Source organism: Crotalus tigris, unplaced genomic scaffold (genome assembly GCF_016545835.1).
Source record: "Crotalus tigris isolate CLP2741 ecotype Arizona unplaced genomic scaffold, ASM1654583v1 scf7180000021948.665609621:419813, whole genome shotgun sequence".
Lineage (NCBI taxonomy): Eukaryota > Metazoa > Chordata > Lepidosauria > Squamata > Viperidae > Crotalus > Crotalus tigris.
In genome coordinates this window covers 317501-332500 of record NW_024098774.1, presented here as the reverse complement: position 1 = coordinate 332500, position 15000 = coordinate 317501, and the positions used below count along the sequence as shown (strand labels likewise).

Below are 15000 nucleotides of genomic sequence, written 5' to 3'. Positions count from 1 at the left end.
GACCACCTGTATTTTTAAGACGGGCTTGTCAGAAGCCAGAGAGGGTCTTAAGACCCCTGGCCCTGGATGAGATTCCCTTTTTCTGGGCAGAGATGGAGGGACATTCGTTGAATAGAAATTTATCTCCAATAATAATAAATATAGAGTTGGAAGGGTCCTTGGAGGTCATCTAATCCAGCCACCTGCTCAGGCAGGAAGGCCTATACCAAGGGTAGGCAACCTTGGCTCTTTTATGATTCGTGGACTTCAACTCCCAGAATTCCTGAGCCAGCCATGCTGAGGGGAAAGGGAGAGGTTTCCAAGCTGAGCCGTGCTGGCTCAGGAATTCTGGGAGTTGAAGTCCACGAGTCATGAGGGGGGCATAGTTCCCCCATGCTGGCTCAGGAATTCTGGGAGTTGAAGTGCACGAGTCATGAAGGGGCCATAGTTCCCCCATGCTGGCTCAGGAATTCTGGGAGTTGAAGTCCACCAGTCATGAAGGGGCCACAGTTCCCCCATGCTGGCTCAGGAATTCTGGGAGTTGAAGTCTATGAGTAATGAAGGGGCCATATTTCCCCCATGCTCACTCAGGAATTCTGGGAGTTGAAGTCCACCAGTCATGAGGGGCCATAGTTCCCCCATGCTGGCTGAGGAATTCTGGGAGTTGAAGTCCACGAGTCATGAAGGGGCCATAGTTCCCTCATGCTCGCTCAGGAATTCTGGGAGTTGAAGTCCACCAGTCATGAGGGGCCATAGTTCCCCCATGCTGGCTGAGGAATTCTGGGAGTTGAAGTCCACGAGTCATGAAGGGGCCAAAGTTTCCCTCATGCTGGCTCAGGAATTCTGGGAGTTGAAGTCCACCAGTCATGAAGGGGCCATAGTTCCCCCATGCTGGCTCAGGAATTCTGGGAGTTGAAGTCCACGAGTCATGAAGGGGCCAAAGTTTCCCTCATGCTGGCTCAGGAATTCTGGGAGTTGAAGTCCACCAGTCATGAGGGGCCATAGTTCCCCCATGCTGGCTGAGGAATTCTGGGAGTTGAAGTCCACGAGTCACGAAGGGGCCAAAGTTTCCCTCATGCTGGCTCAGGAATTCTGGGAGTTGAAGTCCCAGAGTCATAAAAGGGGCAAGATTGCCTATCCCCGGCTTAGACCTTGTCAGACAAATGGCTGTCCAGTCTCTTCTTGAAAACCTCCCAGTGTTGGAGCAGCCACAGCTTCTGGTGGCAAGGAGTTCCACTGGTTAATTGTCCTCACTGTCAGGAAATTCCTCCTGAGTTCCAGGTTTATTTATTTATTTATGAGACTTATATACCGCTTTAAGTGCAAGCACTCTCTAAGCGGTGTACACCAGTAAGCAATGTATATATATATATATATTTACATTGCCCCCAATAATCTGGGTTGCTTCTCTCCTGGGTGTAGTTTCCCTTTGTCTGCCAAGGTGAGCCTGTTTGGGAGGCGGGAGGGTGCCTGTTTGGGAGGGGGGGGGGTCTCCCCTGCCCCGTTCCCCTTACCTCGAGGCGCTTCACTTGGGTCCTCTCAAACTCAAGGCGGGTCTCCAGCTCCCGGATCTTGGCCTCCTGCCGGCTGACCAAGGACTTGTCCACCATGGTCTGCTCCAGGAATTCCACCTGACTCTGCAGGGCTTGCAGCTGGGGAGGAAGGGGGGATTGCTTAGGGGGGCTACGGGGGGGGGGTCTGGAGAGGCTGCCCCCCACTTGTGCCCCCCAGTTCGAGAAATACCTTCTCCTGCAGCTCCTGCTTCTCCTTCTGGGTGTCCTCCAGTTGCGACTGCAGATCGTTGATCTGGCCCAGGTCCCGTGAGGCCTGGGGGGGGGGGAGGAGGAGAGGGTGATCTCCAGGGAAGGGGGGACACCCCTCACACACACCCCACATCTGGTTCCTGCCTCCCCACCCTCTGAGACTCTTTCTTTCTTTCTTTCTTTCTTTCTTTCTTTCTTTCTTTCTATCTCCCTTCCTTCCCTTCTTTCCTTCCTCCCTCCCTCCCTGCTTCCTTCCTTCCTTCCTTCCTTTCTTTCTTTCTTTCTCTTTCTTCCCTCCCTCCCTTTCTTCCTTTCTTTTCTTTCATTTCATTTCCTTCCCTTCTTCCCTCCTTTCCTTCCCTCATCTTTCTTTCTTTTTTTCCCTCTCTCCCTTTCTCTTATTTCTTTTTTCTTTCTTTTCTTCCCTTCTTTCCTCCCTTCCTTCCCTCATCTTTCTTTCTTTCTTTTCTTCCTTCCTTCCCTCCCTCCCTTTCTTTCTTTTCTTTTTTTTAGTTCATTTCCTTCCCTTTTTCCCTCCCTCTCTTCCTTCCCTCATCTATCTTTCTTTCTCTTTCTTTTCTTTCTTCCTTTCTTCCCTTCCTCCCTCCCTCTCTCTCTCCCCCCCTCTCTCCCCCCATCCCTCCCCACCTCCCCTCCACTGGTTGACCTCCCACCAACAAGCAGCCGAAGCCCCAGGGGGACCCCACTAGGCCTGGTTGGATAAGGGGGCGGAGGGGGCGGTTTGTGCTCAGCCCCACTGAAAGGAAAGGAACAGAGTCAAGGCAGGGAAATTCTCAGGCCTGCAAAGATTTAAGAAGTGTTGACCACTTAGAAAGAAAGAAGGAAGGAGGGAGGGAGGGAAGGAGGGTGGATGGAAGGAGAGGAGAGGAGGAGGGGAGGGAGATAGAAAGAAAGAAGGGGAGAGGAAAGAAAGAAAGAAAGAAAGAAAGAAAGAAAGAAAGAAAGAAAGAAAGAAAGAAAGAAAGAAATAGGGAGGGAGGAAGGAAGGAAGGGAGAGAGGGAAGGAGGGAAGGAAGGAAGGAAGGGAAGAGAGATAGAAAGAAAGAAGGGGAGAGGAAAGAAAAAAAGACAGAAAGAAAGAGAGAAAGACAGAGGAAGAAAGAAAAAGACAGACAAAAAGAAAAAAGAAAAAGAAAGACAGAAAGAAAAAGACAGAAAGAAAGAAAGAAAGAAAGAAAGAAAGAAAGAAAGAAAGAAAGAAAGAAAGAAAGAAAGGAGGGAAGCAGGGAGGGAGGGAGGAAGGAAGGAAGGGAGGGAAGGAGGGAAGGAAAGAAGGGAAGGAAGGAGATAGAAAGAAGGGGAGAGGAAAGAAAGAAAGAAAAAGAAAGACAGAAAGAAAGAAAGAAAGAAAGAAAGAAAGTAAGAAAGAAAGAGGGAAACAGGGAGGGAGAGAGGGAGGGAGGGAGGGAAGGAAAGAAGGGAAGGAAGGGAGATAGAAAAAAGAAAGGGAGAGGAAAGAAAGAAAGACAGAAAGAAAAAGACAGAAAGAAAAAAAGAAAAAGAAAGACAGAAAGAAAGAAAAAGACAGAAAGAAAGAAAGAAAGAAAGAAAGAAAGAAAGAAAGAAAGAAAGAAAGAGGGAAGCAGGGAGGGAGGGAGGAAGGGAGGGAAGGAGGGAAGGAAAGAAGGGAAGGAAGGAGATAGAAAGAAAGAAGGGGAGAGGAAAGAAAGAAAAAGAAAGAAAGAAAGAAAGAAAGAAAGAAAGAAAGAAAGAAAGAAAGAAAGAAAGAAAGAAAGAAAGGAAAGTAAGAAAGAAAGAGGAAAACAGGGAGGGAGAGAGGGAGGGAAACGGAGGGAGAGAGGGAGGAAAGAAGGGAGGGAGGGAGGGAGGGAGGGAGAGAAGGAAAGAAGGGAAGGAAGGGAGATAGAAAAAAGAAAGGGAGAGGAAAGAAAGACAGAAAGAGAAAGACAGAAAGAAAAAGAAAGAAAGAAAGAAAGAAAGAAAGAAAGAAAGAAAGAAAGAAAGAAAGAAAGAAAGAAAGAAAGGACACCCACTATCTGCACCGGAGCTTCTGTCCAGCCAGACCCCAACCTGGAGAGAGACAGAAAGAGAGAGGGAGGGAGGGAAGAAGATGGAAGGAAGGAAGGAAAGGAAGGAAGGAAGGAAGGAAGGAAGGAAGGAAGGAAGGAAGGAAGGAAGGAAGGAAGAGAAGCATCCCAACCCCATGGGAACAAAGGCCACCCAACGAAGGGCCCCTTCAACCACGCATCCCCGATTCCCACCCTTGACCCTGACTGCCCCCCCTTCCGGGCAAAGCGTGGGAGGGGTGCGGGGGGGGGGCAGGCAAGGGGGCGCCTTTGGACCCACCTGGGCCACGGCCGCCTTGTGCTTCTTCATCAGCTCGTTCATGTCCTCCTGGTCTTCCTCCAGCCGGCTCTGGACCTCGTTCTTCTCCCGCTGCAAACGGCTCAGCTGCTCCTCCAGCTGGGGAGGGAGGGGGGGAGGGGGGAGACTTCAGACCCCCGTCCCCCCCCAGGAGGGCTTCGGGAGGGGGGTCCCAGGCCTCGAGGGAGGGGGAACTGGCCCTGCGGGGGACCCCCGTATCCGCCTCTGCTTCTCTCGGGTTTGACACCCAGGAGATGGCCACCACCGAGCCCCAAATTTCAGTCACTAAGCGAGGCAGGTGCTAACTGCCCCGTTTTACGACCATTCTCGCCACCGCGCTTAGGTGAGTCGCTGCACTGCTTTAACTTAGTCACGCAGGTCGTTAAGCGAATCCGGCTCCGCCCCGCCTGTCGGGAGGACGCAAAAGGGGATCACGCAACAGCCCCTCACCCCCAGGACGCTGTGACCGTCATAAATATGAGTCGGCGGCCGAGCGTCTGAATTTTGAGCACATGGGGATGCTGCGATGGTGGCCAGTGTGAAATACAGCCCTAAGTCGCTTTCTCCAGGGCCGTTGTTATAATAATAATAATAATAATAATAAAAAAGTCAGAAGGGACCTTGGAGGTCATCTAGTCCAACCCCCCGCTCAGGCAGGAAACCTATACCATGTCGGACAAATGGCTGCCCAGTCTCTTCTTAGAGACTTCCAGTGTTGCAACATTCACAACTTCTGGAGGCAGGTTGTTATAATAATAATAACGTTGGAAGGGACCTTGGAGGTCATCTAGTCCAACCCCCTGCCCAGGCAGGAAACCCTATACTGTTTCAGACAAATGGCTGTCCAGTCTCTTGTTAAAAACTTCCTGTGTTGGAGCATTCACCACTTCTGGAGGCAGGTTGTTAATAATAACAATAAAGTGGGAAGGGACCTTGGAGGTCATCTAGTCCAACCCCCTGCCCTGGCAGGAAACCCTGTCCAGTCTCTTCTTAAAAACTTCCAGTGTCGGAGCATTCCTTCGACCGGTCAGTAAATGAACCGTCGTTAAGTCGAGGACTGCCTGTATTTCACATTTTGCATTTTGTAATCTCTTGTGAGTTTTTTTGTTGTTGTTGTTGTTCGAAACGGAATGCGAACGATCAATAAATCCCACCCTGGGACGTGAGGTCTGCCCCCCCCCCGTCCTCTGGGTCTCCCGGAAGGGGGTCTTGCCCACCGGCCTGGTGCCCCCAATTTTGGGGGGAAGACATCCCACTTGCCGAGACCGGCCCAAAAGTGGCCAGGAAAGCAGTTGTGGCATTTGGGGAAGCCGTGGGGCCGGTTTACTGGCGTCCTTCCTGCATCCTGAAAAAAGCCCTTTTATTTTTATTTTTATTTTTTTGCTTCTCCGGGCACAGCTCCAAAACTGGATCGCTGAGTCTGCCAATTAGCCCGAAGCTTTGATGTCTCCTAATTAATCCTCTCTTCTTTTTTAAAAAAATTTTCATTAAAAGGAACATTTAGTAAAATGAAGTTTACGTCGGGAACTTCTGGGACAAGGAAAGGGACTAAGGGTGGCCTCAGCGAGATCCACCTTAGCAGGGAAAATGGATTTCGAAGCAGGGAGATGCTCGCCGGCCTCTGCGGGCCACCCCCCCCCCCAATTCCACAGGGGAAACTGAGTCCGGGACAGGCTTTGGCCTACCGCTCCTTTCGCTTTGGAGAAGTCCTCGATCTGCAGGTGCAAGTCCTCAATCTCCACCTCCATGGATTTGCGGGCTTTGACGGCGGCCGAGCAGGTGAACTCCGACTCTTCCAGCTGTGGGGAAGAGGGGGGGGGAAGGGCCGGTCAAGGGGGCCGTGGCCTGGAGACCCTCCCCCAACTATTCCAGGCTGAGGGTCGATGGTCTTCCGGAGCGGAGCGCAAAGAGGCCTTTTCCAGAAAGGCAACTGGAGTTTCTTAGGGGGGTTTTTTCCCCCCTCGAAAATGTTTCGCTTCTCATCTAAGAAGCTTCTTCAGTACTTCAGTCCCTTCCTTTCTCCTTCCTCTTCCTTCCTGCCTTTCACTTCCTTCCTTTTTCCCGCTCTCTCCCCTCCCTCCCTTCCTTCTCCCTTCCTTCTGTTTCTTCCTGTCTCCCTTCTTCCTCTTCCCTTCCTTCTCCCTTCCTTCCTTGTTTCTTCCTGTCTCCCTTCTTCCTCTTCCCTTCCTTCTCTCTTCTGTTCCTTCCTGCCTTCCACTTCCTTCTTCCCGCTCTCTCTCCTTCCCTCCCTCCCTTCTCCCTTCCTTCTGTTTCTTCCTGTCTCCCTTCTTCCTCTTCCCTTCTTCTCCCTTCCTTCCTTCTGTTCCTTCCTGCCTTCCCCTTCCTTCCTTCTTCCCACTCTCTCTCCTTCCCTCCCTCCCTTCTCCCTTCCTCCCTTCCTTCTGTTTCTTCCTGTCTCCTTCCCTTCCTTCTCCCTTCCTTCCTTCTGTTCCTTCCTGCCTTCCCCTTCCTTCCTTCTTCCCACTCTCTCCTTCCCTCCCTCCCTTCTCCCTTCCTCCCTTCCTTCTGTTTCTTCCTGTCTCCTTCCCTTCCTTCTCCCTTCCTTCCTTCTGTTCCTTCCTGCCTTCCCCTTCCTTCCTTCTTCCCGCTCTCTCTCCTTCCCTCCCTCCCTTCTCCCTTCCTCCCTTCCTTCTGTTTCTTCCTGTCTCCTTCCCTTCCTTCTCCCTTCCTTCCTTCTGTTCCTTCCTGCCTTCCACTTCCTTCCTTCTTCCCACTCTCTCCTTCCCTCCCTCCCTTCTCCCTTCCTCCCTTCCTTGTTTCTTCCTGTCTCCTTCCCTTCCTTCTCCCTTCCTTCCTTCTGTTCCTTCCTGCCTTCCACTTCCTTCCTTCTTCCCGCTCTCTCTCCTTGCCTCTCTCCCTTCTCCCTTCCTCCCTTCCTTCTGTTTCTTCCTGTCTCCTTCCCTTCCTTCTCCCTTCCTTCCTTCTGTTCCTTCCTGCCTTCCACTTCCTTCCTTCTTCCCACTCTCTCCTTCCCTCCCTCCCTTCTCCCTTCCTCCCTTCCTTGTTTCTTCCTGTCTCCTTCCCTTCCTTCTCCCTTCCTTCCTTCTGTTCCTTCCTGCCTTCCCCTTCCTTCCTTCTTCCCACTCTCTCCTTCCCTCCCTCCCTTCTCCCTTCCTCCTTTGTTTCTTCCTGTCTCCCTTCTTCCCTTCCTTCTCCCTTCCTTCCTTCTGTTCCTTCCTGCCTTCCCCTTCCTTCCTTCTTCCCGCTCTCTCTCCTTCCCTCCCTCCCTTCTCCCTTCCTCCCTTCCTTCTGTTTCTTCCTGTCTCCTTCCCTTCCTTCTCCCTTCCTTCCTTCTGTTCCTTCCTGCCTTCCACTTCCTTCCTTCTTCCCACTCTCTCCTTCCCTCCCTCCCTTCTCCCTTCCTCCTTCCTTGTTTCTTCCTGTCTCCTTCCCTTCCTTCTCCCTTCCTTCCTTCTGTTCCTTCCTGCCTTCCCTTCCTTCCTTCTTCCCGCTCCTCTCTCCTTCCCTCCCTCCCTTCTCCCTTCCTCCCTTCCTTCTGTTTCTTCCTGTCTCCTTCCCTTCCTTCTCCCTTCCTTCCTTCTGTTCCTTCCTGCCTTCCACTTCCTTCCTTCTTCCCGCTCTCTCTCCTTCCCTCCCTCCCTTCTCCCTTCCTCCCTTCCTTGTTTCTTCCTGTCTCCTTCCCTTCCTTCTCCCTTCCTTCCTTCTGTTCCTTCCTGCCTTCCACTTCCTTCCTTCTTCCCACTCTCTCCTTCCCTCCCTCCCTTCTCCCTTCCTCCCTTCCTTGTTTCTTCCTGTCTCCTTCCCTTCCTTCTCCCTTCCTTCCTTCTGTTCCTTCCTGCCTTCCCCTTCCTTCCTTCTTCCCACTCTCTCCTTCCCTCCCTCCCTTCTCCCTTCCTCCCTTCCTTGTTTCTTCCTGTCTCCTTCCCTTCCTTCTCCCTTCCTTCCTTCTGTTCCTTCCTGCCTTCCACTTCCTTCCTTCTTCCCGCTCTCTCTCCTTGCCTCTCTCCCTTCTCCCTTCCTCCTTTGTTTCTTCCTGTCTCCCTTCTTCCCTTCCTTCTCCCTTCCTTCCTTCTGTTCCTTCCTGCCTTCCCCTATCTTCCTTCTTCCTGCTCTCTCTTCATCCCTCCCTCCCTTCTCCCTTCCTCCCTTCCTTCTGTTTCTTCCTGTCCCCCTTCTTCCTCTTCCCTTCCTTCTCCCTTCCTTCCTTCTGTTCCTTCCTCTTCTACTTCCTTCCTTCTTCCCGCTCTCTCCTTCCCTCTCTCCCTTCTCCCTTCCTCCCTTCTGTTTCTTCCTGTCTCCCTTCTTCCCTCCCTTCTCCCTCCCTCCCTTCCTTCCTCTTCCCTTTCTCCCTTCCTCCCTCCCTCCCTCTGTCCTCCCTCCCTCCCTCCCTTGTTCCTTCCTGCCTCCCTTTCTCTTCTTCCCTCCCTTCTCCCTTCCTTCCCTTCCTCCTTCCCCCCTTTCCCCTCTCCCTCCCCTTTCCTCTCTTTTTCTTCTCCTCCGCTCTCCCCTCTCTCTCCGAAGAACCGAAGAAGCTTTTGGGAGGAGAAGCGAAAGGTTTTCGAAGAAGGAACCCCAGAAAGTCCGGTTGCCTGGTGGAAATGCCCCTTTGGGCATTTAGACCAGTGGTGGTGAACCTATGGCAGGCGTGCCAGAGGTGGCACTCAGAGCCCTCTCTGTGGGCACGCGTACCATGCCCCTGAGATGGCAACCGTCCCTCTTCAACCAGCCGCCCGCTAACTTGCCGAGGTCACACATGGCCGGATGCATCCCAGCCCCCATGCGCTCGCTGGCCTCTGTGTGCGGGGGCCGATGGTGTCAGGCAGCAACCGCCCTGGCCCCTGCCCCCTCCTGCCCTGTGATAATGGCACCCCTGCCCTGCTCTCGCCTTATCCCATAGGATGAGCCTCCTGCCCACCGCCCCACCTGCCAGAGACCCTCTGGATCTCCCCCAACCCTGCCCGGCCCCCACAGGTGTCCCTCCTCATCAGCAACATCGAGGTGATCACGCCCACCTTGGCCACACCCACCCAATCTGCCACGACCACCACAGCCACAACCACCCAGTGGGCCACGCCCCCCTGGCACCCGGCGATAAATAAGTGGGTTTTGCGTTGCAGTTTGGGCACTTGGGTCTCTAAAACAGTGGTTCTCAACCTGTGGGTCGGGACCCCATTTGGGGTCGAACGACCATTTCACGGGGGTCGCCAAACAAGGCTGTCCGCCATTTTTCCCCCTCTTCTTTGGCTACGCCCCTGGCACCCGGTGATGTATAAGTGGTTGGGGGTCACCACAACATGGGGAACTGTATTATGGGGTCGCGGCATTAGAAAGGTTGAGAACCACTGCTCTCAAAGGTTCGCCATCATTGCCCTAGACACCCCCCCCCACTGCTTCCGAGTGCCAAGCCGGGGTCCCCCTCACCTGGTTCTTCAGCTGGGCGATCTCCCGCTTGCTGGGCGCGTTGTTCTTCAGGTGGTCCAGCATGACCTGCGCGTCCGCCAAGAGGGCCTTGGTGCGCTTGAGGTCCTTCCGTAGCCGCTTCTCCGCTTCAAAGTCCCGCTGGCTGACCTGGAAGGAGGGAAGGAAGCAGGGGAGTGGCGGGAGACCTGCAGCCTCGGCCGCCTCCCGGGCGGAGGAGGCTGGAGAGCAACCGTCCCACTCCGGAGGACGGGGTCAAACGGGGAACTAGCCTGGAATTGCTGCGTTATCACAAGCGGGCACCTCCCCGAATGAGCCTGGTCTAGTCTTTCCCAGTGGAAAGCTGCCGGTTTAGGAAGATTTCCTGTAGAACAGGCACCAAGCAATGGAGTTGCCGGTTTGAACTCCCCACCGTGAGGGTCTCGGACAAGGGGGTACCTGGTCGCTGGCGGCCACCAGCTTGCTCTCCAGCTCTCTCTTCTCCCGCAGCACCTTCTGCTTCTCCTCGTAGGCCTCTTCCAGCTGCAGCTCCAGCTGCTTCAGCTGTGGGGGGCAGAGAGAGGCAGGTCAGGATAGGTGGAGCCTGGCCGGTGGTCTCTGGCCAGGCCCTTCGGCCAGTCTCCCTTGGCTGGAGTCGAGGGACCCCTTTTCTAGCGTCGCACCTGTCAGAGCCCCTAGCCCAGATCTACATACACCTGTGGGGGGGGGGTCACCTGAGAAAGCAGGAAGGAGGACAGGGCGAGGAATGGCCACATCACCTGGGAGTTGAAGTCCACAAGCATGAGTCTTCCAGCTTGGCCCTTTGATGACTGGTGGACTTCAACTCCCAGAATTCCTCAGCCAGGAGGCTTTAAGACAGGGGTCTTCCAGCTTGGCCCTTTTAGGACTGGTGGACTTCAACTCCCAGAATTCCTCAGCCAGGCACGCTGGCTGAGGAATTCTGGGAGTTGAAGTCCACAAGCAGGGCTCTTCCAACTTGGCCCTTTGATGACTGGTGGACTTCAACTCCCAGAATTCCTCAGCCAGGAGGCTTTAAGACAGGGGTCTTCCAGCTTGGCCCTTTTAGGACTGGTAGACTTCAACTCCCAGAATTCCTCAGTCAGGAGGCTTTAAGACAGGGGTCTTCCAGCTTGGCCCCTTGATGACTGGTGGACTTCAACTCCCAGAATTCCTCAGCGAGGTAGGAACCAAATGGAAGGGTCTGGCAATGGGGGGGGGGCGGTGGACGAGCCCAGAGGGGGCACTTAAATTGACGGCTTCCAAAAGATCTAGAAATGCTGACGGCCGGGATCGGAAAGCACGGAGGTTCCTTGAGTTTCAACTGTCACTCAGCCTGCCCGTCAACTGTCGGAAGTCGTAACGGTCGTAAAACCGACCCAGTTGTATGTTTGTTTGTTTGTTTGCTTTTTATTTTTACAAAATTGTATTGGTTTTCTATTTTTACGCCTCACAAGTGCTTGGCAGACGACGTGTTGTCTGGGTTCGTTTGTTTTTTTTTTTTTACTTAAAAATATGTATTAAAATGATTCCCTATCTTCTTTTTTCTTTGTTCTTCAATATCGCTCTGTCGGTTTCTACACATTCTGGCATTTTCTTAATCCTCTCTTTTTTTTTTTCAGATCACGTCTCTTCACTTTTCAAACCCTCCACAAATGCAATTCTTAGTGCTGTTAATACACGCAACATACATACACACGCCGTTAACTAATGCTTATTTGTCATGTTTTCTAATATTATATCCACTGAAAATAGTTCCAATTTATAACATCTTTTCTATCTAGTTATATTTTCAGTTACGATCACCTTGTTAAGCCCGCTTCTTTCAGTTTTGTTTTCCCTTCGGCATTCAAAACGTCTTTATAGGTTATGATTTCCTCCAAGTTAATTGCATTAAGGAGAGTAAAAGCTCCCCTTATTAAAACTCATCTTGTTGTTTTCATGTTTCCCATCTCATAGAAAAGCAGACCCTCTTACTTATAAATCGTATCTTTCTAAATATAATGATCTTTTTAGTATCTGAGCGTTATCTATTTCCTTTAGTTTAGCCTTAATCGAACACCTGCGTGGTCATATAAGGCCCCAACCAGTATGAGTTGAAGTCCAATAGTGTTGAAGTCCACAAGCAGAGGTCTTCCAGCTTGGCCCTTTTGTGACTGGTGGACTTCAACTCCCAGAATTCCTCAGCCAGGAGCTTTAAGACAGGGGTCTTTCAACTTGGCCCTTTGATGACTGGTGGCCTTCAATTCCCAGAATTCCTCAGCCAGCCTCCATTTTGTTTGTTAGATTTAAGACAGGGGCCTTCCAACTTGGCCCTTTGATGACTTGAGGACTTCAACTCCCAGAATTCCTCAGCCAGGATGCTTTAAGACAGGGGTCTTCCAACTGGGCCTTTTATGACTTATGGACTTCAACTCCCAGAATTCCTCAGCCAGGATGCTTTAAGACGGGTCTTCCAACTTGGTCCTTTGATGACTTGAGGACTTCAACTCCCAGAATTCCTCAGCCAGGATGCTTTAAGACAGGGGTCTTCCAACTGGGCCTTTTATGACTTATGGACTTCAACTCCCAGAATTCCTCAGCCAGGATGCTTTAAGACGGGTCTTCCAACTTGGCCCTTTGATGACTTGTGGATTTCAACCCCTCACCTTTAATTTTATTTCTTTGCATTTCCTGTTTCTGCCCACCTCCCACGAGGAAGGGCTTTGGGTGGTTTTTATAAGTAACTCAAGACAGTGAACATCCATAATGCTCCCTCTTCCTCCTATTTTCCTCTAACAACAACCCTATAAGGTAGGCCGGGTCCAGAAAGAGCAACCGGCCCAAAGACAACCAGGTGGCTTTGCAGCCTAAGGCAAGACTAGAACTCACACGCCTCCTGGTGATTGGCCCAAAGTCACCCAGCTGGCTTTTGTAATTAAGGGGGAACTAGAACTCACAGCCTCCTGGTGATTGGCCCAAAGTCACCCAGCCGGCTTTTGTAATTAAGGGGGAACTAGAACTCACAGCCTCCTGGTGACTGGTCCAAAGTCACCCAGACAGCTTTTGTAATTAAGGGGGAACTAGAACTCGCAGCCGCCTGGTGATTGGCCCAAAGTCACCCAGCCAGCTTTCGTACCTAAGGCAGGACTAGAACTCACATCCTCCTGGTGACTGGCCTGAAGTCACCTAGGCAGCTTTTGTAATTAAGGGGGAACTAGAACTCACAGCCACCTGGTGACTGGCCCAAAGTCACCCAGCCAGCTTTCATGCCTAAGGTGGGACTAGAACTCACAGCCGCCTGGTGATTGGCCCAAAGTCACCCAGCCAGCTTTTGTAATTAAGGGCGAACTAGAACTCATAGCCTCCTGGTGACTGGCCCAAAGTCACCCAGCCAGCTTTCATGCCTAAGGCGGGACTAGAACTCACAGCCTCCTGGTGACTGGCCCAAAGTCACCCAGCCAGCTTTTGTAATTAAGGGGGAACTAGAACACAGCTGCCTGGTGATTGGCCCAAAGTCACCCAGCCAGCTTTGGTAATTAAGGGGGAACTAGAACTCACCGTCTCCTGGTGATTGGCCCAAAGTCATCTAGCTGGCTTTCAGGCCTAAGGCGGAACTAGAACTCACCGTCTCCTGGTTTCTAGCCAGGCGCCTTCATCATTGATGGATTAAATTAGGGGGACTGTGTGTTTTGACCTATCCTATTTGAAGCACCCCATTTTCCTTTCTTCCTGCTTTCCTTAGCTTTTTTTTACTAGGGCCCCCCCCCCAGTCCTGTTTTAATTCCCCAATTCCCAAATCTGAACATTTAAAAAAAAAGGGGGGGAAAGAATTGCCAGCAAGACGTCCCAGCCTGGAGAGTATTAATTCCTCCATCACATTTCCCCTGAAAGAAAAGCACCACGTGGCCAAGCAATAAAGACATTATTCTCCGGCTGTCAGCTGATTAGAGAGCATTTTAATTAGTTAATCATATGTATATCAAGCAATTAATTAATCTAACTTAAGAATGCAAAACAAATTTGCCTTTTAAGCGTTGCCCAGGGACAAAGCCGGAAGTCTCCGCTCCATCAACAAACAGAAGCTAACCTTGTTTTGAAAATATCCTCCCGCAGCTAAACCAGCTTTTGGAATAAAAGAGGTTTAATCCTGGGTTTGTGGTGACAGAACACCCCCCCCTTGTGGGCCCTCTCCCCACAATGTCCAATCAACTTTCATTTCTCAAGGAGCATTCCCAGATGTTTTTCGACCCCTGAAGACCCTCCGTATCGGGGAGACAGGGAACACCCCCCCCCCGTTTGTAGCAGAGACATGCACTTCTGCGTGACAAGGCTTGTGGCTGGCTAGTTTTGATCCTGGTTTGCCTTGCAGCCTTTCTTCTTTCGTAGAACAGTGGTTCTCAACCTGTGGGTCGGGACCCCATTTGGGGTCGAACGACCATTTCACGGGGGTCGCCAAACAAGGCTGTCCGCCATTTTTCCCCCCTTTTCTTTGGCCACGCCCCTGGCACCCGGTGATGTATAAGTGGTTGGGGGTCACCACAACATGAGGAACTGTATTATGGGGTCGCGGCATTAGAAAGGTTGAGAACCACTGTCGTAGAACATAGAATTACAGAGTTGAAAGGGATCTCAGAGGTCTTCTAGTCCAACCCCCGGCTTGAGCAAGAGACCCTAAAGCCAGGGGTCTTCCAACATGGCCCTTTTAGGACTTGTGGACTTCAACTCCCAGAATTCCTCAGCCAGCCTCCATTTTGTTTGTTAGATTTAAGACAGGGCCCTTCCAACTTGGCGCTTTGATGACTTGTGGACTTCAACTCCCAGAATTCCTCAGCCAGGAGGCTTTAAGACAGGGCTCTTCCAACGTGGCCCTTTCATGACTGGTGGACTTCAACTCCCAGAATTCCTCAGCCAGCCTCCATTTTGTTTGTTAGATTTAAGACAGGGCTCTTCCAACTTGGCCCTTTGATGACATGGGGACTTCAACTCCCAGAATTCCTCAGCCAGGAGGCTTTAAGACAGGGGTCTTCCAACGTGGCGCTTTGATGACTGGTGGACTTCAACTCCCAGAATTCCTCAGCCAGCCTCCATTTTGTTTGTTAGATTTAAGACAGGGCTCTTCCAACTTGGCGCTTTGATGACTTGTGGACTTCAACTCCCAGAATTCCTCAGCCAGGAGGCTTTAAGACAGGGGTCTTCCAACTTGGCCCCTTGATGACTTGTGGACTTCAACTCCCAGAATACCTCAGCCAGGCACGCTGGCTGAGGAATTCTGGAAGTTGAAGTCCACAAGTCTTAAAATCCCCAAGTTTGGACATCCTTATCCTATGTACACAATCCTCAATTTACGAACACAATTGAGCCCAAAATTTATGTTGCTAAGCGAGACATTTGTTAAGTATTGCCTCACTTTACGACCTTCTGAGGTGGTCGCAAAAGGGGAATCACGTGACCCTCCCCGGGACATTGCGACTGTCGTAAATACGAGTCAGTTGCCACGCCTCTCATTTTTGATCAGGTGACCCCGGGGATGCTG

The 15000-nt window shown here is 51.6% G+C and overlaps 1 protein-coding gene across 5 annotated transcripts in view; it reads right to left on the bottom strand.

The window, feature by feature from the left end:
- Nucleotides 1-15000, bottom strand: part of MYO18A (myosin XVIIIA) — a 199789-nt gene that overhangs the window by 32370 nt on the left and 152419 nt on the right. For all 5 annotated transcript variants that reach the window (XM_039319030.1, XM_039319032.1, XM_039319033.1 and 2 more), the window contains 6 exons: nucleotides 9927-10031; nucleotides 9492-9638; nucleotides 5774-5887; nucleotides 4071-4187; nucleotides 1723-1806; nucleotides 1494-1631 (listed from right to left, as the gene is read on the bottom strand). In XM_039319030.1, coding sequence (XP_039174964.1) covers nucleotides 1494-1631; nucleotides 1723-1806; nucleotides 4071-4187; nucleotides 5774-5887; nucleotides 9492-9638; nucleotides 9927-10031 — 705 coding nt within the window. The remainder of the gene's footprint in view (nucleotides 1-1493; nucleotides 1632-1722; nucleotides 1807-4070; nucleotides 4188-5773; nucleotides 5888-9491; nucleotides 9639-9926; nucleotides 10032-15000) is intronic.